Here is a 24,367-nt window from a genome sequence, read left to right on the forward strand (position 1 = left end):
GATACTGCATCAAACATCCCCCATCTCTCTGTGGGGGTCAAGGAGTCTTTTTAAAGGGCAGCAAATCCCTGCTCGAAAACATCGCCCCGAACTTTCAGGCTCTTGGCTGCTTCGTTAGAGCTCTGGCAGCAGCCGCCTCCATTACAAAGGGGCTGGCACCGTGCCGGGGTGTTCTGGATCGCACCCACCCCTGCACGCTCCTTCTTCTTCCCGCTTTCTCCCCAACCCTGGCAGAAGCGGGATCCAGCCTTGTTCTGCTCAAATCTCTCACGGCACATCGCTGCCCCGGTGGGGTTTTATGCCCATCCGGGCTGGCACAGAGGTGTGGGCTCACTGTGCACCCCCCACAAGCTCTTGCCCCTGCTCCTCAATCAGACAACACATGCAAAAAAATCCTGGGGCGTGTCTTTCTAGGGATGCCCTGAAGCCAGAATCCCACCACTGCAGTCCTAGCCCGATACCTTGTTGGGAGCTGGCTGGACCTGGAGAGGGAGAAGCAGCTCCTCACCCTCTGCATCACCCCAAACCCCTCCCATGTCTCCCCAAAGGGCAATTGGGGCTTTTTTGGCATGGGGCTGCCCCTTGGTGCTGGGTCCTGGTGGGTGCCGGGAGGGAGCTGGATGGGACAGCAGGAACGGGGTGGGCTTTTAAAGCAGAGAGGGCAAAGTCCTTTTTCGGGGGTAAATCCACCCGACTTGGGGCTGCCACCCCACAGTGGGGAGGAGCAAGGCAGCAGTGCTCCAAGGACGCAAAGAGCTTGTTTGTGCTGTTGCAGCAATTGCTTCAGGCTGTTGGTAAGTGGCCAGCAAGCCCGTGAACTCCCGGCCATGCTGCCGGATGCGAGTGGTGGGACCCATACCAGCCCTCGGCGAGCTGCTCTCAACCTCCCTCAAACCTAACAGTCCCACATCCACCTTGCAACCCCTTCCCTCGAGGCGTGCAAAAGTCACCCCCCCACACCACCACGTTTCACTTTCCTGCGCCTTCCCTCCAGCACTTGCCCCAAAAGCTGTCACCCACCGCATCCCCTTAACTCTGCCCAGCCCCACTCACCAGCATCCCCGGGGCCTGACCCACCTCCCCCGGGGATGGGGTTGTGGGTGGGCGTGGGGCTGGGCGGACAGCCCTGACAATGTGGGTTGAACTTTGTCCCTCTACTTTCTGGTGTCTCGTTTGTTCAGGTGCAAGGCAAATAAATGAAAAAGCTGGAAAAGCAGGCGGGGAGGTGGGAATTTCACAGATGATTGGCGCCGAGCTCGGGTCCGTGAGCCACCGGCAGTATTCCCGCCTGTGCTGGGGGGGGGTGTGGGAAACGGGATCCCTAAACGGACATTCAGAGACAGTGGAGAAGGAACAAACCTGCTGCACTCGCTCCAGTTGCCCCCAGCCAGCATCCCAGCGCCGGGCACTCTTCTCACAGAGGGACCCTGGCACCCCAAAATGGGGAAATCCCTCCCCAGCAGGGCTCCTGAAAGCCACTATTTCAGCATTGCTGTACATCAGGTGTTGGGGCTGGAGTGCAAACACCCCCACACACTCCCTGGAAACCCTCACTGAGCCCTTGACCTCCTCCAGCCATCCCCTCACCCATCCCCACTGCCCTCCCCACTTCCTGCGGATTCCTTAAGCATTACCACATCCTAACGAACCTCGTTAACCTTAGCAACTGGCCCTGTGCTGACACTAAAGTAACTAAGGAAAAGAAAAAAAAAAAAAATCTTTTGCTTTTGTTTCCTGCGGGTTCCGGACATGTGACATCAGGGACTGGGACTTTCAGATCTGCACCCAAATTACTGGTATGGCCAGAAAACCCACATGGAAGAGAGCGCAGGTGATGAAAGTCTTTGCACTCCTTCTGGAACAAACCCTCCACTCTTTCTGCATGAGGAAAACCCCATTTCTCAGAAGATTATCAGGGCTCGGTTTCGTTTTATCAGCCTCTCACTCAGCTTCCTGGAGCCCGCCACTGAGCAGGGAGAATGCTGATGTTTCCAAATCCCACGTAGTTTGTAGCTCTGCATCTTGGTGGTTTTTTGATTCACACGGGTTTTACTTCCCTGCTGCTTTCTTGAAGCTTTCTTCTTTCTCTTTTCACCCCTCATCCTCTTCTTAGAAGCTGCAAGACCTCACCACAGCTGCAAGACCTTGTCATGGATGCCAGCTGAAGGGAGGAGAAAACCCTCGAAGCCCACCATGCGATCCCAGTGGCTGGGTGACCCTCGCCAGTGCTGGGGTTTGAGCCCTTGGCCATGGTTTGCAGCTGGGGAGGACGTTTCGGGGGGGCTAGTGGCTGCCCCCCCCACCAGTGGTGTGTCCCTTCTGTGGCTGAGCAACCCCAGGGGTGCGGCTCTGCCCTGACCTGCCCAGGGCAGAAATCACTTGTCAACCTGAGAGGGCAAAAAGCACGGAGGAACAGGCGAGGCACCCGCCCCATGGCAGCGCCCGCCCCACGGGCATCCCCCTCTGCTTGCCCCCCAGACCCCACCCGGGGCTGGGGCTCTGCCCCCCACCCACCCCGCCCCGGTGCCCTATGTGGTGTCAGGCGAGGGGGCCCCACCCCGGCAAACCCTTCCTCTCGCCTATAACTAGCCCAGGCACCTGAGTCCCTGCTGCTTGCTGGTGCCAGGCTACCATGGAGAACTTACCCCAGTCCACCAGCATCTATATGCAGCCCTACAGCAGGAACGGGGGGGGTTCCCCGGCCACCGCCTTTGGCCCCACCATCACCACGTTTATTCAGCCAGAGCCTGTCCCCATCCCCAAGGACTTTGTGCTCTGGTCCTTCTTCAACACCGTGTTCTGCAACACCTTCTGCCTGGGTTTCATCGCACTCATCTTCTCCATTAAGGTGAGGGGAAAGTCACCCCCATCCCACCACTTCCATCCCGGGGGTCCCACCTGCTGCCTGTCCCCATGCCAGGGCTCCCTAAACCCGTCTCACCCTGTCCCATCTTGTCCCACCCTACCCCAGCTTGCCCCAAACCACCCCAGCCCCGCCTTGGTCCCCATCCTTCCCCCCACAAGACACCCCCCCTGCTCCCTCCCACCATGTCCAGCACCACACGCCGCTCTGCACCCAACGTCCCCAGCAAAGCCACCGGCCAAGGGTCACCCATCCTCCTTCAGTGCTTTGGGAAGGGGGCTCGGGCAGCTCAAGCAAGCCCCCCGGGCCATCTCCCACCGAGGGACAAGGGGGACAGCCGGCTCCCAGCCCCCTCCCACAGTGAGGCTTCGCCCCATCCCAGATAAGAAGTGGCTGCTCCCTGCGTGCTTTTCCTTTATTACCTTGGAAGTGAATCATCTTTACAGGGTGCCCTGACAACCCCTCCACCTCGCTCAGGCACAACCCACCCTCCTCACTCGTGGGGGAGATGTGCGGCTCCCGTGGGACGTTTTTCCCCACTGGACACGGGGGTGTTCTCAGGCACCCTCCTGGCGCACCCTGAGATAACCCTCTTCAGCATGATGAACCCAGGGTGTGAGCTCCCAGCAAATAAAGCTCCTTCCCTACCCTTCTCCTTGGAAATGTCATGCTTTGGGGTTTAGGGAGGTGTTATTCCCCCCCAGGCATCCCCACCTCGGGGGGCTGGGGCTACCCCACGGCTCAGACGAGCCGGGAGCCAGGGCTGAGCGAGGAAGAGGAGCAGGAAAGGGGCCTGGGAAGGGGGTGCCACGTTGGTGCTGTTAGTTAAATACAAACACACACCCTTCCTGGGCACCTGGGGCGTTCAGAGACCACCCGCACCCCTCCACACCCGCATTATCCACCGTCCCAGGTGGAGATGGCCGCGGCGGGGAGGGGGCCAGGCTCTGCAGCCCCCGCCGAGGAACCCGGGGGGTTCCCACCTCGGTGCCATCTCCCCACCCTTCGCTGCTCCAAAGGGGCAGTTTGGCTCCCGAGGCCCCGAAGTCCCTCGAAGTCCCCTCCGAAGCCCCGTCAGCCTGCGCTGGGCGGGGGCGGGAGGACGCGGGTGACCGCGGAGGGGGCTGAGCCCGGGTGGGGGGTGCCCGGGGGCGGGGCGGCCCCTCTCCCCGGGCCGGCCCGTTCTCATTTCCCCAGCGCTCCCCGCCCGCGGGTGCCGGCTCGGCGCGGCCATGAAGCCGCGGCAGCCCGAGGTGTCCATCCCGCTGCAGCCCCCCGGGCGCGGCGCGACCCCCGCCGCCGCCGGCCCCGACGGGCAGCCCCGGGACTATGTGCTCTGGTCCCTCTTCAACGTCCTGCTGGGCTACGGGCTCGCCTACCTGGGCTGCCTCTGCTTCCCCGCGCTCATCTTCTCCATCAAGGTGAGGGGGGACGTGGGGGGGGGGGGGGGGGGGGCCAGGGACCGCCCCCCGCTCCAGCCCGGCTCGGTCGCCTCCAACCGGTCAACCCGGCCCGAGACCCCCAACACATCCCGACCCAGCCCCCTCCGAGACACATCCCCCTCCATCCTCCCCCCGCACCGATCCGGGCCCCATCCCGATCCAGACCTTTCCCTCGCTTCAGGACCCCCCAGTCTGGTCCCCCAGCCCAGCCCTCTCTGACATTGTCCCGGGCCCCCCCCCCCCCGATGCCTGCCCCAGAGTCCTCTCCCATCCCAAGACCCCCCCCCCGATGCCACCCTGCCCTGGGATATCCCCCCGAGCCAGTTCTCCCCAATGCGGTGCCCCATCTCCCCCCGCCCCAGAGAGCTGGGGCTGCAGGCAGGGGGAGTGGGCAGTGCCCAGTGCCTTCACCCCCTGCCCCACAGCGATGCATCCGTGAGGTCCCAGCACCACCTTGCAGCCACCCCAGGCCGAGCCCCCCAACTAAGTGTGTGTATCCCCCCTGCACTGATCCCCCCCATTTGCCCCCACAGGCCCGTGACTGCAAGGTGCTGGGGGACTTGGAGGGTGCCCGGCGGCATGGCACCCGTGCCAAGGTGTTGAACATCATCTGCTCCCTCCTGATGGTCGTCACCGTGGTGGTGCTCATCACCGCCATCACCATCTTCCTCACGACCCCCACCACCTGACTGCCGCATGGCCACCGACCTGCTTGCTACCACCCCGGGGGTTGCTTCTTCCTCCCCGCCACCCCCTCCTCCTCCCAAAATGTCCCCGTTTTGGGCGCAGGGGGAACGAGGGCGAAGCCCTGTCCCTTCGCTGCCCACAGCCCTGGGTGTCCCAGCACAGCCACTGCATGGCAGGGGGTGGGGGGGCACGTTGGGACGCGGGGGTAGCCCTGCTCTTTCCTCTGCTCGTGTGCCTCAGCAGGGAGCTGCTGGGCTGCTGGGAGCTGTGATACGCGGATAGGTCACCGTGCCACAAATAAAGCTTGTCCTGCCAAACCCCCATTGCCTGTCACCTTATTCACAGCAGGGAAGATGAGGGTCCTTGCACATCTTCAGGGTGACTTCCTCCTCCTGCTGCCGGCTCCACAGTTCTCTGCCTCCATTCCCACTGCGGTGCCGAGCACTTCCAGCCCAGATCCCAGACAAGTTTCTTCCTAACAGTAATGGTATGGCAGAAGGAAAGAAAAAAAAAATCTCCATGTTTTTCTGCCTGTACGCACCCCCTTCTGCCACACAGCCCCATCTCGTCCCACTTCCAGGGAACCCTGTAAAAATACCTCTTCCACATTTTGGTATTAAGTTCCCATTTAATGCATTCAGCAGTCCAAACACACTGCAAGCGAGGGGTCTTCCCAGCCAAGACCACCTGGAGGGATTGGGGTGAAGGTGTTGGTGCGAGCCAGCGCAGTGAGAGATCCTGGCCCCAAGGGTCTGTCCCGTGTCGGCCCCTTGGGGTGACCAGTCACTTGGTTTCAAGGTCATCCCATGGCTCCATCCCAATGGTCCTCCCCGAGTGCTCAGCCTCTCCCTCGGTCACGCTGGAGCCGTCTGCGCTCCTCATCGCAAGAGGAAGGCTGGATATAAAAAACCCGTAGGCTCACGGAACCAAATTTGTTTCTCCTAGCTCCCAGCCAATCCTTTCTGACAACCACAGCTCAGGGAGGGCTGTAATTTCTTGGGTTTATATATAGAGGTGATGAGGTTGTGCCGGAGACGGGGACTATATAAAAGGGGCCGCCCTGCCCCGCTCCCCAGCCAGGCTGGTGGAGCAGGAGACCCGTGGGGTGCCCCTCTCCGTGGCTATGGACACGTCCTACCCACGGGAGGATTACCTGCCCGCGCCGTCCCACAAGCGGGAGCCATCTCCCACCGCCCGCGGGGCCCCACCGCCCCGCGACCACCTCGTCTGGTCCATCTTCAACACCATCTACATGAACTTCTGCTGCCTCGGCTTCGTGGCGCTCGCCTTCTCCGTCAAGGTACGGGTGCTGAGCGGGGCAGAGGCGGTCGGGTCCCGAGCAGAGATGGAAGAGTGAACATTTGGGGTCACCTGGGAGCCCTCCCCATGCTGGTGCCACAGGATTGATTTCCCAAAGAGATGCAGAGCGTCTGAAATGGAGGCACAGAGCATCCCCCTCCTGGGGGGGCTGGGGTGGGGGATAAGAGCCCAACACCTTCAAAAGGCTGGTTGCAGGTGATGCCATTTCCCAGTAAAGCCCCCACACTTTTCCTGCCACCTATTAATGAGGCTGTGATACCCCCCTTGATAACCACAGCCTCAGCACCCTGGGGATGTCACCACCACTCCCTAGAAGATGCTGGGGGGATGTGATGCCCCCACCCTCTGGCAGGAGCAGCTCCAGCTGGACTGGACTGGAAAGATGGGGGCAAGCAAGGGCTGCAGCCAGCGTGGCTCTGAAAGAGGCAGGAGGGGAAATCCCAGCAGCAAAGGGGCCCGAGGGGAACGGGAGCGCGTGGAGCTGGCAGGCAGCCTGGGACGGACAGACAGCCTGGGATGGACAGACAGCCGCCCTCTTGGCACTGCTGGGGGGACAAAACCACGGGTGGTGGGGTGGCCAAAGGCTGGTGGGGTGCGGGGAGGGAGCCGCGGGCAGCCCGAGCGCCGCTGCCCCGTTGCTCGGCCGTTGCAGGCACGGGACCGGAAAGTGTCCGGGGATGTGGAAGCTGCTCGGCGCTTCAGCTCGAAGGCGAGGTGCTACAACGCGCTGGCCACGGCCGGGAGCGTGCTGCTGCCGCTGCTGCTGGCCGCCCTGGTTGTCACGGGCGTCATCCACCTCTCCAAGCTCGCCCACGAGTCCGTCGGCTTCTTCACCTACCAGTTCAGCGGGAGCGACGATGAGGACAAGTGACCGGTGGGCGAAGGGCTTGTAGAAACTCCTTCGCGTCGCTGGTGGCCCCCCCCCAGCCCCCAAAATGGCCATTGGTCCAGTATAACCCAGCCAACACCCAGGGCCACGTCCGCAAGCTTTCATGCCCACCGGGCAGCGCGGGGCTGGGGGTGAGCAGCCCCACACTCTTCTCCCACATCGCTGCATCTCCCCCTCACCCTCCCCTGCCTGGTCCAGCACCCCCAGTGCCCGACCCCAGATCCCAGACACACTTCTTGGGACAGCCCATCTATTTGTGTTTATCCTGTTTTTTTTAACTGCCTTTATCCTGTGTGGAGCACAGCATCCCTCCAGCCTTGGTGATCACTATTTAAATCATTAAACCATTTCACACACTGCAAGTCTTCTGCGTGCGTGTGTGTAGTGCAGGGGGGGTGTGCTAGAGCGACAATATAAATACGGCTTTTTCACTCTGATCATGCTCTTGGCAGGCAGGAGAAGTAATAACCTCTGTGAGACCCAAAGAGCCACCCAGCGACTGAGGAAGGGAAAGAAGCAGAGAAGTTTCTTGGCCCCGTGGGGACACGCTCAAGCAGATGACATGTCAGCCCTTCCAAGGGGAGCTGAGACTTGCCAACTCATTGCAGTAAAGCAGATGACCCCAGCAAGTCCCCAGGCAAGGACAGGGGGGGATGAGCACAGGATGCAACTCCACTGCTCCTGCTCTCCCTCCCTCTTGCCCTCACCAGGCCAGAGCTGGCTCATTTTTGCACCTGGACTGAAAGGATCCCTTTTCTGGGCTGGGAGAGCCCTTTTAGAGCCACCTGAGACCTGGCCCGGAGCTGGGCTTTAGCCCCAGCCCCATCAAAATCCAAACGCAGGTGCAGCCCACAGGGCTGTTATTGGGGGGTGAGGGGAGGGAGGGGTCCCTTTGTCCTGCCCTGCTGCCAAGAACTGCTGCTAATTAAGGGTTGAGTGACTTTTGGCAAGGCCTGATGGAGAGCCAGAGTAATTATAGAGCTGGGGAGCTGCTTCGCCTCCTTTTCTAAGCGTTCCCACATGGTGCCTGGGGCAGGGAGCAGCCGCAAGGTTTTTTTATAAACTCTGTAGGATTCAGCCAAGATTCCTGGGGTTTGCTTAGAGAGGACAGACCCCGGCGGGGCAGGGAATGCCTTCAAATCCCCTCGCTTTGAGCCAGGTTTGCTCCAGCAAAGGCCGGGGGCTGGGAAACACGGCACCAAAACCAGCCCCAGGAGGAGGGATGCAGGAGGGGAGGATGCTGCGAGGTGCAGAGCTGGGGGGGGCTGATCATGCTCCCAATTTGCCTACATGGGTACAGCCCTTCCTTCCCCCTCACTCACCTGGGGCTTCCTAGGACACTGAAAACGCCACTGGATTGCTTGCCCTGAGGCTACTTTGCTGGAGGAGGACTCTACTCAGACCCCAGAAAAACTTGTCATCTTGTCACTTATCATCTGACATAATATTAATAACTGATGCCTGGGCTTCCTATAGACCTTCAAATGCCAAGTTAGAAGGGCCTTCTCTCCAAAAACTCTTGAAAAGAGAAATGATAATGTAAATAAGGGCTTAAAAACACGATAGGAGTGTTAAACACCTAATAACTCAAAAGAAAAGGAGCTGTATGCTGCCCCAAGAGAGTTGAAATGCTTCTGGCTGTACATTTTGTGATTAATATTAGTGTCAAAATATCACCCAGCTCCAGCCTTAGCTCTGTCCACCCTGCCACAGTGCCTGCGGCTCCACGCTGCCTTGGCAGAGTTTCTCCTTAGAGGGGTCAGCAGGATTTGGGGGGTCCCAGCAGCTGAGCCCCCCCCAGCCCTTTGAGCCCCCGGAGTGATGCGGGGAGGCCGGGAGAAGGCGAGCACCAAACCAGGACGTGCTGGAGGAGCTGGGAGTCAGCGCACAGAGGGGCTGGGCTAAAGACAGACTTCACTGGGGGCATCGTTATAAATGCAGGTGTCGAAAGCATAAACAAGGCAGAAGTGTTCAGAAAACTACTTTAAAACAGACACTTTCGGGCTTGGTTTCATCTCCTTGGCCAAGTGAGAGAGGGTGAAGGCATGGGAAGGGGAGTCGGGGACCCCGTATCCCCCGGCATGGACAAGGATGCTCAGCATCACTCAGGGAGCTGCTGCCCCCCAGCCCTGGGGAGAGCTCCGGGTCCACCACCCCTCCCTGGGGCCGTGGCGACGGAGAGTGTGCCCAGGCCCGTGGGGGAAAAGGCTTTATGGCACAGCCTGGGACCCCCACCTTCCACCTCACCCTCTACCTTCCCCCTCAGCCGCTCTTCAACTTCTTTCTGCTGCTTCAGGTGAGCCAAGGTTTAAAATGTCTCAGTGGATGACCTCTGAATCCAGCCAGCCACTGTGGGGAAGGAGATGCTCTGCCCTACAACAAAAACCAAGCCGTGTGAGATATAGGAATGGCTTCTCCCCAGATTGTCTTTATTCTAGGAAGCAGACCCAGGCAATGACCCCATACCTTCATGCAGGGGAAATCGCTGCCCCGAATCCTCCAGCACAGCTTCCAGGGGAGATGCCAGAGGGTCCTGAGGAGACTCGGTCACTTTGACCCTGATCTCTTCTTTGGCGATGGTGAACTTCAGTTTGTTGCCAAAGTAGGAGACACCAGTGACTTTCAACTTGTTGACATCATCGGGAAGGGCAGGGTTGAAGCGGAGGCCGGACCTTGTGATCCTGGAAAGGCAGGAGCACATCAGCGGTGGGAACAAAGGGTGGCCCCAAAAGAAAGCAGCTTTGTGGGGTCAGCCACCTCCCCAGACAGTGCAGCCTCACATATCCCGCAGGTCTCTCCTGTTACTCCGTGTGTCTGTGGGCAGAAGGAGTCATTGGTGTGTCCCAAGGATCTCTGGGCAAATCCCAAACACACTGATGAAGCACCTGACGAAGAGCTACTCGGGCTGGGATTTCACAGCCCAGCACCCTAAGGTGTTGCTGTCCCACTTCCAGTTCCTCAGTTGGGGTCTGTGGTTTCCATTAGGTTGGATTTATTATTTTTTTTTTTAAATAAAGAACAAAAATGAAAATAAAAAAAAACCAAACAAACAAACAAAACAAACCCACAAAACCAAACACACAATGTTTTTTATTTCCAAGGCAGCTCAGCTCCCCACTCCAGTTCAGAGGCTGGCTTCAGCAGCAGCTATGCTGGCAAAACTGGGAATGCCCCGCTCCGAGAAAGGGAGGGGAACAGGGTACAGGAACAAGCAGAGGTGGCCATGGACCCCAGGCAGGAATTGTCACTGAAATCTGGTCACACAAACCTACAGGCACGGGCCCTGGGCCATGCACTGGAGCTAAACTCCAGGCACGCGAGGAGCTCAGGAGAGGGCTGTAGCTGGGATTTTTAGGATGCAAAATCAGCTTCAGCCAAAATACCTGGCAGCAAGCATCTGTCCTCACCTGCCGTTGCTCTGAAAGCTACACAGCGCTGGCGAGAGCTCACCTCATGCCTGATGGAGATACTCCTGGAAGTGCTGCTCAATTAAATCACAGAACACACCTGACCACTAGCACAGCCCCTGCTTCTCTTCTGTAATCCACCATCTCAACAGAGATACATCTGCACAGCTCAGTTTTCACTCTCCCTCTGGGCTGTGACCGAAGCTGGTCAGTAAGGTGACTCTCAGAAACCCACATCAGCTCCCACTCCTGCCAGTTTGAAGGGCTTTAGACTCAGCACACCACTGTATGTGCTACTTCACCAAAAGATAAAAATCAAGCAAATAGCTTGAACCCTCTCTCCAAGCTCTTACCCAAAGTCAAACAGAGCCCATTTGTGTGTTTTGGCTTTGGATGAGAAAATACAGTGGTCGCTGTTAACTCCTACTCAAATTTTGACATGTGAGAGCCCTTGACCATCATCTCCAGTCAGTTGAGAGGGCTCAACGGATTGGAGAGCCTCAGCAGCAGGCCAACACACCAGGCAAGGTCCGTGGTTGACAACGGGTGAGGCAGAAGCACGGCCTTGAGAGCTGCATAAATGTCATCTTGACATCTGTGGAAATTTGGCTGGAGCCCCAAAGCCTGTGGCTTGAGCCTGTGCCAAGAGGGGCCCAACCTGACACACACAGAGCAACTGAAGACCTTCGAGCTTCACAAAAACTGAGATTAAGGTTTTCAGCTTGGGAATATGGCAGCTCACACCCAGCTCCACCAAGAAACTGGTGGGTTTCCCAGCAGCTTCTGGCCACACACAGAGTAAAAACACATAGTTAGTGCTAGATGGGTTCGCTATAAATCAAAAGGCTTGTCAGTTTGATCCATCCTCAATTAAACTAAGAATACACTCAAGAGACTGTTGCTTCAGGGTTGAAACCACTGGACTGCTTTAGATATGAAACACAGCTTTGAAATTATATGAACAACTTAATGTTTTTTTCTAAGATATTTTAATGCTGTGGCAATGCCAGCTGAGCACTTTCCTCCAGAGGCTTGCAGAGCCACACATGTGCAGAAATCAGATTGCTTCGGAGGGGCTGCAGAAGGTCCTTCCCCACCACATCCAAAGGAGATAGGATGATGTTATAGCTAAGCCAGAAAACAGACAGGGAATGACATTTAGCTTCCCAAATGCACAACTAACTCATCAAGTGACCCGGGGAGAGCCTCTCACCAGTTCCAAATCTCTTTCTGGTCTTTAAAGTGGGAATAAGCCTATGGCAGCTCAGTGAGGTGGTAGAGGAGTGGGGTCTCCATTTACAAATGTCCCCTTAGAAAGACCACAGTGCATAAGGTATAATAAGCAGCAGTCTTGTATTTGCCTGCAAGGTGGTTGTATGGACTTTCTCTTCAATCAGTTAACCAAAAGGCCAATGTCATTGGTGGATCGCAGTCTTTAAGCTTCATCCACACTTTGTGAAGAAACCAAAGCTACAGCCACCTACAGAGTGGGCAGGTCTGGACGTTTCTGATACAGACATCAGAATGACACAGGCTGGCCACAATCCGGAGATCATACAGAGCCATCCCTCTTTGCTGAGGGTGTCAGCTAGTGTTGAAGAACTCAGTGCTGGCCTAAGCTTTGACTCCTTTTGAAGCCCATGGCTTTCAACACTGATGTAGCTGGAGGAGAAATGGACCAAAGCTTATAATTTCTGATAATTCCACCCTGTTCTGCACCAGTGGTTGTCCCCCAGCACCCACAGTTCATTCAGGATCATCACTGCTCCTGTTTGTTCATTACCTGCTGGGAGCTTTGGAGGATATTGCGGCTGCAAGTTCCTTTCTTTTTCATGAGTAAAATCACATTTCTCCAGCTAAACAATAAGGTTTCCAGTGACAATTAGCTGCTTAGCAATTAAATGTGCCATAATGTAGGTCTCACCTGAACCCTGTGTAGCCAAAGAGGACAGCTTGCAAGAATCCACCCATCCCTGTCAAGAAGTTCACAGCTCCTGACCCATCTGAGTTCTCCACCCAGATCTGCTCCAGCAAGAGAAAGAAATGATTCATCAGTTGCTTTGGGACACTCCATACAGTCTCATGGGTTTGAATACAGTTATCATCATCATCACTGTCACATATCTGGCGGGATGCAATGACCATGCCCTGCTGCCCATCCTGGCAGGAGGTGGTGGGTGGGCCCTGATGTGTCTCCAAATACCACCATCTCCATTCCCTTCGCCGTCCCCGGCAGGCAGAAGGAAGCCTGGGGTGGCCACGATACGGACCCGTGACTCTGTATTTCCTGGCAGGAAGCAGATGCCCCCTCACAGCCCTTCGGAAGCATGCAGAGAAGGGACCGAGAGTGCAACCACCCAGCTCGATCTAACAGCCACCCCGTGACCACAGGGCAGCAGAGGCTCCAGCCCAAGCGACACCTCTCAGTGTGACGTGACCTGCCTGGGAATAGGCAAGACAGAAACAGGAGGCATTTGTCACAGGGAGGCACCCGCGACACAGCATGAAGCTAACCTTGAAGGGCTCCGTGATGTTGCTGAAACACTTGTTCAGTTGGCTCTGAGCTCTCTGCATCTCCTTTAGCTCCAGCCAGCCCACTGCAAACATGCTCTGCAGGAGAAAAAAAGCCGCCTTTCACCAGCAGCTGCCTCCCCCGGGGGTGAAAATACAGCAAAAGCTTCAGAGTGTCACCACAGCTGCATCCTCCCGACCCAGAGCAGACATCTTCCACACGCCTCTCCAGCTCCGCACTGGCCTCACTCCCTTCGGGTTTGAATGATATGGGAAAGTGAACACTTAGTAAAATATTGTCACCCTGACGAACGAGTCAGCAAGATAATGAGAAACTTCATTATAAGGGACCTTGAAAGACAATAGGAAACTTTTGTCGTAAGAGGCCTTGAAAGATAACAGGATATCCATCCGTTAATTACAGCATCTGCAAAGAGCCGTCTGATTGGAGCTGGTTTTGCAGTTACTGGCTGAAGTAACTCAGCATTCTGGGATAAAGGTGAAGAGTACATGGTGAAGAAGACCACCAGCCTTCCTCCAAAAGACCCCGGCCCACAACCACCGGATGGCAGTGTGTAAGGGACTGTGTTGGACTCTGTCTCAACACTTCTGCTGCACCACTACCACTTCCTGGCCTCAGCATCCTGTTGTCGCGAAGGGAAGGCGACGAATAGTCCCCGACAAAACCACGATGTCCGCCCAAAGCTAAAACAACAACATCCCTGGCAGTGCCCGCCAAGCTGCACTTGCACGCGAGCCCCATGGAGGAGGTGAGGAAGATGAGCACCCTCACCTGCAAGACCACCGGGAACACCTGGGCACGCGCGCTTGGAAGACCACGGGGAGACAATGATCTTCCGTGGAAATGGGCGGACTTTTCTGAGAAATCGTGGGGACTGAGGCAATAAAAGGACTGCGTCAAAGCAGGGCTGGGGGCCTCCGGGGGGAGCGGAGACTTCGGCGGAGCTTGGAGCACCATCACTGGCACCGAGACCGAGCCAGCAGAACATCGCTGGAGTCGTGGTGGCGGTACTTAGTCTTGCTGCATCTCTACCGCTTTCTAGCTCACGGATTCTGACTTTCCCTTCCTTTTTCTCCCTGTCCTATCGCTACTATCAGTTGCTTGTTTAATAAAGTTCACAAGGTTGTACGGCATCTGACCTCGTTTGTGTCTTAATCTCACTCTTGGGATCTTTTAAGAGCCCTCCCCGATATCAGATCGGGACACAGTGCACATGCAGCAAGAGGAGGAGACTTAGGGTAATGAGTTCCCAGAAATAATTACAATAATCACACCTATTCTTAGACCTAATTGTAATAACCCAGCCTATACTAATGAATATGCATGTTTTTGTATCATAAATGAGGCCTGCTTCACGATACGGTGTGCAAGCTTGGAGGAGCAATCCCCCTTGCACCCAGCGCTGCAATAGACATACCTGCTTTATAACTCTGTGAGTTGTAAAGTTCGTTTCCGCACGTCATGAAGCAGGTCTGACGAATTTTGCCCTCTGATGGGGCTGGCAGTGACTAACTCAGCTGGAAACAACCTCCTCGGGCTTTGCCCCGTTCCTTACCCAGGTCATGGCTGGCCCATCCAGCTCCGTGACAGGTTCATACATTTCCAGGTCATTTCTCCGGACTTCAGAGCTCATGGGGTGCATTAGCGGGAACCCAAGCAAGACAACATCAGCTTGTTTCACAGGCTCACCTGGGGAGACGAGCCCGTCAGACCACATACCCCAGCTGGGGATCACTGGCAGACTGGTCGTCTATTTGCTCATACGGGGAACAAACCTGACTCACACCAAATCATAAACCTAGAACAACAAGCACCACATCATCAGGCGGACAGTAGTGGAACTGGAGGGAGGACAACTCCTTGCTGCCTTGCTAAAGGCAGACCAGAACAGCAGCTTGGGCTTTGTCCTCGGTGCTGTGTTTGCTGGAAGCTCTGCCGAGGCAGGACACTGGCACAGCCCTAACATGATGGCACCCAGACTGGCGTCACCTAAACTTCAGGCGCAAAGGAATAGCTCCCACTGTCCTGTGCACCTAGATTACCCTGTCCCTAACTGTGGGAAAAGGGGCACTAAATTGGGCATGCCCACTGGAACCAGCCCCTTCACTTCCAGAGCACCAGGGGTTGCTGGAAGGGTAACACAGGGCACTTGACCTCGGAAAGGTCGACCTAACTGCCAGCAGTGGGTCCACAGCAACTATGTCATCTGCAGCCCAGTACTAAAAGTCTCTTTCTGTTCTGTGTTCCCAAATTTCCTAATTTTATGGGCCCACTAATGAGAAATGATCCACCAAGGGGGTGGAAAAAACTACAAGCCAGGCTCTCCACACTGGTAGCCCAAATGCTGCACTTGGAAAGCAACGCTGGAGATTTTTACTTCAGCCAACCATTCAGCCTCTGTTCCCGTGTTTGAACCAGAGTCCCCACTTCTCACAGGCTTACAAAAAAAAGAGCAGTGGCCAACTCAAAGGTCTGCTGCCGCCTTTCCACTCACCTGGGCTGTAACCATCGTACTCGGGGTGATATTTCTTCTCTGCATCAAAGGGCACTTTGATTTTCTTGGCACAGTCCACCCACTCCTCTGGCACCGGGATCAAGAAGTCCCGAGCAACATCAGCTGCAAAATTTAAGCTGAAAAGAAACAAGGAACAATGCTTTGTGTCAGGCATGGGTGCTTTTGACCCTCTCAGAGAGGGGAAGAGAAGAAAGGGAACAGAAAGAACTAATTGAGCCATAACTGCAAAGAAACAGCTACTCTAAAAAAACACAGATCAAAGTTTAAGCTTGGGGTAACAGCTTTCATCACTGGAGTTTGGAGTCCATTCCTCTAGTTTTAGATGTCTCCAGCTAGCTAATTGCATGGACATCTCACAAAACACAGGGAGAGAATTCCTCCTGTGAAGGGAAATCCCTCTCAGTCTCGTGTGGACACCTGAAACAGTTCAGATGAACCTCCATGGGACCACCTACTCCTTCCCACTAACTGTAAAGGCAGAGACCAGCTCAGACAGAGGTGTGTGAGGAGAGGAAAGGTGCATCCCAGGCGGGAGCCCTGCCACGCTGCTAGGCAGAAAAGGAGAGAGATGGGCCAGCGCTTCAACAGGGCACATGCATTACCTCCTCTGGGCCAGGACGTTGGTGTAAACAGAGTTATCAACCCGGTAATGATACTCATCTGGGGGCATCACACCTGGAGGAAGAGGAAGGGGACAGTTCACGCCACAACACACCCGAGGATGGCACGGCTTTGTGCCCCTCCTCAGGGAAGTGGCAGGAGAAAGGGAACCCCTCCCATTGCAGCGATGCCTGCCAAGGTGTTGCCTCTGCTTTTGGCAGGGTCCCACAGCGATCTCAGCACAACGCTCAGGAGAGCGGAACAGAAGCGGTGCTTGTTGTGGAGGAGAAACAACCCAGCTTACAGCTTTGGCTGATGGGCAGCAGATACCCCAACCTGAGGGCATCTTCCTCGCTTCGCAGGCAAGGTGACCTTCAAGCCATTAATTCTTTCAAGTCATTCAATCAGGTCGATCAGTCATTAAATCTTTCCCCAGCTACGAGCTCAGCTCCTTCCTTTGCTGCTTTTGTGCAGACTGTCCGCAGGAGGAGAGATGATCACTTCCCAAGAGAAACACGAAAACAGACATTTAAGTGTGTGACTCCTTTGGAGGTATTGGGGCTGTCCCCAAGGATCTTTGCACAAAGTGCCAGCCTGGAGCAACCCCAGGAGCTCTTCCAGCTCCGATCACCCCAGTTTCATCAAGACCCCTTAGTTCTAACCCAGCCTTCTCCTCCAGACCCTCCTCCCACAAACACCTTTCCGTCACTTCTCTCTTTCTTCCTCAGTGTCCCCTTTCAGAAGCAGCCCACCAGTGGTCGCTCGCACTCATTAACGTAACGTGCTTCAGCAGGATTGCTGCCTGCAGACACCCTTTGCCCTGACAGAGACATCAGCAGTTGTACCTGGTTGGCACCAACAGCACCAGATGTCCTTGAAGGAATTAAACTCCTGCAGTCTCCTGGGGGATTTAAACTTAGGTCTCTTAGAAAAGAAAGGTCTTTCCTCTCTAAAGCACTTGCACTGTCTTGTCTAAGTGCCACCAGTCATGACAGCAGATCTGAAGGTACCCACATTTGTGGCATCAACTTATGCCACCATGGAAGGAGAAATTTAGAGGTGTTCTATGAGCAGCAAGGGGCTGAGAGAAAAGACAACTGATACTGTGGCATTGAAAGAGAGCAGAGCATCTTGTCCCATGTTCACACAGACACAAACATTACCTGTGAGATATTCCAGAGGGCAGGAGTCTGAAGATCCCATGCACTCCTGTCCAGGTCTGGCTGGAGGGTCTCAGAGCCTCTGCTCGCAAACCCCTTCCCTACAAACAGGTCTGGCAGTTACAGAAGTACCTTTGATGTGGTAGCATTGCTCCTCCTTGCTCCACACCATCCTGCTGCACCAGTACTGAGCCACCGCACCCACCAGCTTCCAGCCTCCATCCTCCCGGAACAGCTTCTGGTCCTGGAAGAAGCCAAAGCCAGAGAAAAGCAGGGACGTGAGGGAGGCTCAACCAGACCCAAACTCAGCAGGAGGACAGGAGCTCTAAGGAGATGAATGTAGCAGGAGAAAAGATCAGAAAACTGGCCTGGATTGAGCCAACAGGATGCTGAGCCACCCACGAGGAGCAAGGACAGAGGAGGCAGGGCTGAAGAAGGAACCCTGGGGTGCTACCAGCAGTTCTGACAGGAGCAGACCACAGCAGAGTTTCTCTGGGAAGGGACAGTGACAGTGACCAGATGCCCTGCAGGCCTTGCCACTGGGCCATCCAGGTGGCACAGGCTCCTTTTACCTGCGTGGTGTAATAATACTGCTCAAAGGCCATCAAAACGTCCCCAGTGATATGGATTTCCTGGGCTCCGTAGATCTCCTCAGGGCAGACTTCCCGGCCAGTGGCTGCACTCTCCCACGGGAACTTCGCACCCTGCCAGGAGAAGACATCCATGATGCAGTGGAGCACAACATCTCGAGATGCTTCTCCCCAGCCCACCGCCCGCGGGCAATGCCCTGCTCACAGCCCCTGGCTAAAACTAGAGCCAGAGAGGAAGAGCACAGCCCAACTGTCCTCCTGGGTGGCAGTGGCTGGGTTGCACTGCCCTCAGTCCAATATCTCTGTCCCACCTCGTAGCCTTGTTCCTGTGCGTTGTGTAAGGCTCCTTCCAGCGTGCGAATCCGGTACTCCAGGATGGCTCGGGCAGCTTCAGGATAAAACAGCAGAATGTTCGGGAACATCCAGGTGTCCTGGAAACATCCAAGCAAGGCAAGGTGGTGGGAGTGGTTGGTGGGGCACCCAATTGCTCCCATCAGTCTCACCAGTCAAGTGCACCCTTATCCCAAATGCTCTGACCATGATTTTGCTGCTACTCAAACATGCTGTCCCGTGGGCTCATTAAAGGGATAAATCCACAAGGAAGGGGTTCTGCCCATGCCTGATACCCTTGGATATCTCGCTGGGGTGATCTCAGCAGAACTTTCCCTCGTGCAAGAGAAGGGAAGCAGGAGTCCTCCAAAGCCAGAGGCTCTGGAGAGGGTCAAAACCACGTGCATCACCAGGAGGAAAACACACCAGGTGCACAGGACTGAAAAGCCCTTGCCCACCAAAAGAGCAGGCTAGGTTTATCACGGGAGCCTCAGCACCATCCAGCAGTGTCTCCTGCTCATGCCATGCAGTCGTTACTGAGCTGTAGGGCTGTGCACCCATTCGGCATGGCTGCTCCAAGAGCAGGTCTAAGCCTCTGGCTGGGGGAAAGCCACCCAGCCCAGCCGGCTGATTGAGCACACACCCTACCTACGTTTAAAAGTTGAGTGTGCCCATCACAGAAAACACTTCCGTTTTTCCAGTGGTTCAGCCACAACAGGGCTCACTGATGCCACCAAAGCTGGGAAGAGAAAGGCAGGTTTCAACTCGCTTCATTTTAAATGGCTAAAAGTTGGTGGCTGTGCTCTAAGCCAGTCACCGGAGCTCCCCTGGGTGAGCAACCTGAACTATCTTAGCCCCAGACCTCAGCTTGGGGAAGGGGGCTGCCCTGCGGAGGGGTCTCTCCCAGTCCCTCGCCCCCACGGGCTACACAGCCGCTTCGACTCAGGAAATTTGCTTTTGAACTAGAGGACAGCCCAGATGAGTAACTCCAGGGATCAAGCTGGGTCTGGGCAGCTGCTACGGAAGGAGCAGGAGGATGCTCTCCCACAGGAGGCTGGCGACGGGGTACCCCGATGTGGGGGTATGGAGGAGCCTCCCAGCAGCCTCCTCCAGCCCAGTCACCCTGCAAAGTCCCCAGCCCGGCCTCCACCCACCTGGTCCCAGAAGACGTGTCCCCAGTAGTCCTCGCCCCGAGTGCCGTTGGACAAACCGCCGGGGCTGATGCCGTGGAAGAGGAAACCGGGGCTGCCCCGGGGCGGGATGGAGCTCAGCAGGTAGTAGAGGCAGCCGCAGAGGGCTTGCCTCAGGGGCAGAGGTCCATCCAGGTCGACGCAGCAGCCTCCCCACAGCGTGGCCCAGGCGTGGGCATGGGAGGCGTGCAGGGAGCCGGTGGCGATGAGGGCCAGCCCTTCGCCGTAGCTCCTCTTCGCCTCCTCTTCGCTCCCGGCCACGGCCGTCAGGAACTCCCAGGATCGCTCCCGCTCCTCCCCGCCCAGCGTCAAGGCTGGTGGCACGGGAGCCCAGAGCATGTGAATGGCAGGACGGGGACCCCCCTCCACCTCAGGGACCAGCGTCTTCCCGTAGACGTAGCTGTGGGAGGCAGCGAGGAAGGGGGAAGGGGGCGGGTGGGACTCCATGCACATCCACCCTACAGAGGGGACCCCCCCCCAGCTGAGTATCAGGCTCCTGCCCCCACCTCGGATGGAAGCTCCCCTGTCCCCACGCTGCAGCTCAGCTGCTGTCCCACCCCCACAGCGCAGGAAACTGAAATTCGTTACGACTGGTCCCCAATCCCATCAAGCCGTTTTTAGAGGCCAGCTCCTCCAAACTCACTACCTCGTCCAAACTAATCTCTTTTTTATCACATCTAGTCCCTGTGGCCTTCGTTGCTCTTTCACACGTCGGCGTAAGTAATAATTCTGGAGTTACAACTAATAAAAATATTTCTGTACTTATGTTTTTTTTTTATATACCTGCCAGGAAGCAGCAGATTTGCACAAGCCTCCGCGCTACTTACCATGTAAGTCTAGCTCTAGCCTTACTTTTCCAATTTATCTCCTTACAGTGAGCAGGGCAGCGTGCAACAGCCCATGAAGGACATGTTCTGGGCAAGGTCACCCCATGATCCAAACTCACTGTGCTCCCTGGAAGTCTGGTCCTCGGTTCAGGTCCAAGTCCTGGCTCTTTGGCACAAAAGGGGTCTGGAGCTGGACTGTGATGGGTTGGGTGGTGTGAGCTGATCGCTGGATGGTGATGCTGAAGGCCATCAAGTGAACAAGGGAATGGTGAGCGAAGATCTGCTGGGTGGCTGCATAATCAGTTGTCTGAAGCACATGGCTGAAGGTTCCTGTAAGCACAACGAGGGCCATCAGCCTTTTGAAACATCTGGTCCTGATGCTCTGTCCCAGACTCCCATTTCTGCCCTATCTGCTGGTTCCTACTGGCAGAGGAACCGCTTTTCCCAGGTCCAGATCCAAACACAACTTTTGACAGGACAACACTGTTAACACACTGAATCTGGTCAAGCCACTGAGGAATGATTTGTGCTATAAAACATTTTATCAGGCATTGTGATTATACAGCGTTTGCCGAGCCTGGCTCCAGCAGGGACTAAGGTACAGTCTGAAAAGTGCTCTTATTCTCACAAGAAAGGGGAATTTTCCACTTGCTCCAACATGACTTCAGAAGAACACCACCCCACAGGTGAACGGAGGATGGGGAGAAGAAAGATGCGACTTTGCAGAAGAGGCAACACAGGCAAAGAGACTTTTAACTTCTAGAAGAGGGTCACTAGCAGTTAAAGGGAAGGAGCGATGGGCGCTCAAGGCAAAGATCTGGAAGAAGGCAGCAGGGCAGGGGAGATTGCTGCCTGTGCTCTGCTGTTACCCGTCCGGGTGTTCAAGGTGAAGGTCTCAGCCAGGCTGTCCGCACCGGGCACCGTCATCCTAACATTGACGGGGCTGGGGATGTCGGCACGGTGCGTGTCTCCCGCGGCCCCGTTGTACACGCCGTTGACGTGGAGGATGTCCCGGTAGACCCGGGTGCCCAGGTAAGCGTTAGTCACCGTAGCCAGCAGCCGTGGGTCCGAGGGCAGAGAAGTGGAGGTGAACACGGCCGGGTCCTCTTCGCCATCAGCCATTTGCACCAACCCGAGCTGCAGGACGAGGGAGTCAGGTACGAGGGTCGGACGGACAAAGTCGGGGCAGGCCGAGCGTGGTCGTGCTGGACGCCAGCCGAAAGCGGGGGCTGCAAGCTGCTTCTCCCTCTGTAACCCCCCAGTCATCAGGAAAGCTGGCTACCTGCCTGCCCCCAGCCTCATTACGCTCCTGGGGTCCCCATTTCTTTCAGTCTCCCTTCTGATCACCACCAGCACCTCAGCCAGCAGCCCTCCTCCACCCGGGCTTTCCCCCCACGCCCGGGGCAGGTCTCCGTTCCCCCCACGCCCGGGGCAGGTCTCCGTTCCCCCCACGCCCGGGGCAGGTCTCCGTTCCCCCCTTCACCGTTCCCCTCAGCCCCCCCCCAGCCAAGCGAGGCAGTTCCTCAGCTCTCCCAGACCACACCGACTCTTTGGCTTTGTCGCTTCCCCAATTTCAACCTCTCCGTGACAGGATCTCACCACCTTCTCCCAATACAACGCAGCCACCTTCCTCTTCTTTCTTCCTCTTCCTCCCACCACTATTCTGTGACACCATTAAATACTTTTCTGTGGTCGTGGCAGCTCCCCAACTCCCAGCTCACTATACCCCTGTGCTCCTGCGCACTCTTGCACCTCTAGCTCAGCTTCAGTTACTAGCTTGTTGGGGCAGGAGCTTTTTACTTCACTGATATATACATATATAAAAATATATTAAAAGATGTATTTATATATAATATATAAAGATATATATGACTATATATTAAATATATATACACATATAGACACATACGAACAGCACATTACAAAAAGGAGCTGTAGCTGGTACCTGGAAATGCTAAGGACCAGAATAATATAGAAACAGAAAAGGCATGGAGAGACTCTCCAAGCAGAGCTGGAAAGCCAGTTGGGGCAGCACGAGAGCAGTGAGAGCATGCCCAGCCCAGGCTGGCAGCCCCTAAAATCCCTCCCCGATAGCAGCTGGCCGCCAGCAGCTCTCGGGGTTGGCTCAGTTTCCTCACGCCAGGAAGTTCCCGAGATTGAATTGTGAGAAAAACGCTCCTCCTGCCCTCAGGAAAATTAAAAAAAAAAACAAAAAAAAACAGTGCAGAAAGTGAGGAGGTTAGATCTTGCCTTTGGTCTGAGGCTGAACTCTGGCTGAGCAGGCAGAGGCTGCTGCTGTGGAGGTCCCGTGCAGGGGGGAAAGACGGAAGTTACCCAACTGAGAAAGGAAGGAAGGAAATTTTTTTTTTTCCCTCCTTAAAAAATTACATAAGAGTAATAGAAAAATAAATCTTGACATGCAGCTGGTTGCTCAGATGAGGTCATTGCCCACAGTGGGGAGTGCAGAGGTCCTGGGGCTGCCCTGCTCTCTGGAGAAGGAGGAACCGAGAGAGAAAACCCAATTTCTGATCATTTATCATCTCAAAGCTGCCTGAGAAATGCAGCAGCGGCCCCAGAGCAGAGCTGCGGGTGGTCTTGGGGGGAGCAGCACAGACACCCCCGCAGCCGGAGCCTCGGGCAATAACCGCCCTCCGTCCCCAGCCATGCTCTAACCCTTCTCCTCGCCTGCTTTTGGGGGAACAGATCCGGACCCCAGCCTTGGCACGCTTTTCCCCTCCTCCTTCCCGTGACCGCTCTGCCCGCCCTGCGGCACCCTTCCCCGGGCTCCGCACCGGTGTCAGCGAGCCCTCCGCCCCGGCGTCCAGCCCCGAACGTCTCCTGTCGCTTCCAAAGCCCAGTTACAGACAGAGCTGCCTTTTTCCCCGGGACCCAGCACCCCCGGGACCCAGCAGGCTCCTCGCCCCACTGCCACATGGTTTCCCGAAGGGATCCCTGACCCAGTCTGACCGGCACGAGTCCTCAGGACAGCCAGCCACACTCACACACGTCCTCTGACCACGGCAAAGGCTCAGGCTGCCCGTTTCCCTGCAGACCTTTTTGGAGCTGGCAGGGAGCTCCTACTGCCCTGTGTCACAGGCGAGCCAAAAAGCAGATCCCAAAACTGTTGAATGCAACAGCCAAAATTCACCCCACGTCATGCCCTTTGGCAAAGGGAGGTGATGGCCCCTCCGTAGGCACTTTCACTCCCTGCCAAACACCGAAGTCTAGGACAGCACAGAAGTATTGAGTTAGAAAACCAAGCTCAGAAGGGTGAAAATTTTGAAAAATAAAAAGAGCAAATTACTGTGGAACTAAATTTCCCCCTGGTCCCAGACTTGCCTCCACTCACTTGCCAATGCCCACTAGAAGATGGAGGCTCCCAGACCCTCCTGTCACTTGATCCCACATCTCTGCCATCTCAAAGCCTTTCCTGTCCTCTCCCCAAATCGGTGCTGGCAGTGCACGTGGGCACTGGAGCTCCTGTTCCAGAAGCTCCCTGAGTGGGCAGGTCCTTCATCATTTGGTCTGGACGAGTAGAACCAGAGCTAGAACCGCTCCCAGCCCACAGGCAGCTGGGGCAAGAGAGGGAGGGAGACAGTTGCTGCCTGGATGCTTCGTCCTGACAAGGAGAAGAAAGAAGAGCTGCTGCCAATGACAATAGGTCAGTATTTCTACCACTAAAAGCACCATAAAGAGACACAGAGGAACATGGGTTTGCTCTAGTAAATCAACTAAGGCTAGGGAGGAAATACATTAGTATGAGATGTCATCTTGGAGGGGTTTCCTGGAGGTCACTTATTCCTTTCCCTTGTCTCACAGAGGCAGATGTTTTATGAAATGGCTCAAAAGAAAAATCTTTACTGTTGGAGGCTCCACCACCCCTGACTTTGTGTCTGTTGCACAGAGAGATTACTGTCAGCTGGCTGGAAGAAGGCTCTGATGAGCAGGGAATCAAAGGGAAACCCTTTGGAAAGCCAGCTGCAAGTGGCAGATATAAGGTAAGAGGATTCTGTT

At 55.9% G+C, this 24,367-nt stretch overlaps 3 protein-coding genes and 1 long non-coding RNA gene across 10 annotated transcripts; 2 read left to right on the forward strand and 2 right to left on the reverse strand.

The window, feature by feature from the left end:
- Positions 1-2,307: 2,307 nt before the first annotated feature.
- LOC122152593 lies at positions 2,308-5,682 on the reverse strand. The gene is made up of 3 exons (XR_006164666.1): positions 5,591-5,682; positions 5,327-5,467; positions 2,308-2,359 (listed from the first exon to the last, which is right to left on the reverse strand). It is a non-coding gene; the product is annotated as an uncharacterized LOC122152593 (long non-coding RNA).
- On the forward strand, positions 4,008-5,309 carry LOC122152592 (dispanin subfamily A member 2b-like). Its single transcript, XM_042785322.1, has 2 exons — positions 4,008-4,284; positions 4,839-5,309. Exons 1-2 carry the CDS (start codon positions 4,096-4,098, stop codon positions 4,992-4,994), a joined length of 345 nt encoding a protein of 114 aa, XP_042641256.1. The 5' UTR covers positions 4,008-4,095; the 3' UTR covers positions 4,995-5,309.
- LOC116961593 (interferon-induced transmembrane protein 5) lies at positions 5,605-7,563 on the forward strand. Its single transcript, XM_032993098.2, has 2 exons — positions 5,605-6,292; positions 6,965-7,563. Exons 1-2 carry the CDS (start codon positions 6,116-6,118, stop codon positions 7,181-7,183), a joined length of 396 nt encoding a protein of 131 aa, XP_032848989.1. The 5' UTR covers positions 5,605-6,115; the 3' UTR covers positions 7,184-7,563.
- PGGHG (protein-glucosylgalactosylhydroxylysine glucosidase) lies at positions 7,042-22,700 on the reverse strand. Of its 7 annotated transcripts, none has more exons than XR_006164665.1 (15): positions 22,299-22,590; positions 21,223-21,490; positions 20,473-20,683; positions 19,491-19,926; positions 18,318-18,437; positions 17,989-18,120; positions 17,549-17,660; positions 16,259-16,331; positions 15,636-15,772; positions 14,697-14,830; positions 13,123-13,218; positions 12,533-12,630; positions 9,668-9,882; positions 9,456-9,574; positions 7,042-7,146 (listed from the first exon to the last, which is right to left on the reverse strand). XR_006164665.1 is itself a non-coding variant. In XM_032993095.2 (14 exons), the coding sequence occupies exons 2-14, from the start codon at positions 21,473-21,475 to the stop codon at positions 9,510-9,512; spliced, it is 2,082 nt and encodes a 693-aa protein (XP_032848986.1). In that variant the 5' UTR covers positions 21,476-21,490; positions 22,604-22,700; the 3' UTR covers positions 9,170-9,509. The 7 variants fall into 7 exon arrangements, 5 of the variants coding, with proteins under 5 accessions (XP_032848986.1, XP_032848987.1, XP_042641243.1 ...); XR_006164664.1 differs by having other exon boundaries at positions 7,067-7,146; positions 9,449-9,574; XM_032993095.2 differs by lacking the exons at positions 7,042-7,146; positions 22,299-22,590 and adding an exon at positions 22,604-22,700 and having other exon boundaries at positions 9,170-9,574.
- Between the last annotated feature and the right edge of the window lie 1,667 nt (positions 22,701-24,367).

Source organism: Tyto alba, unplaced genomic scaffold (assembly GCF_018691265.1).
Source record: "Tyto alba isolate M040663 unplaced genomic scaffold, T.alba_DEE_v4.0 Super-Scaffold_8, whole genome shotgun sequence".
Taxonomy (NCBI): Eukaryota; Metazoa; Chordata; class Aves; order Strigiformes; family Tytonidae; genus Tyto; species Tyto alba.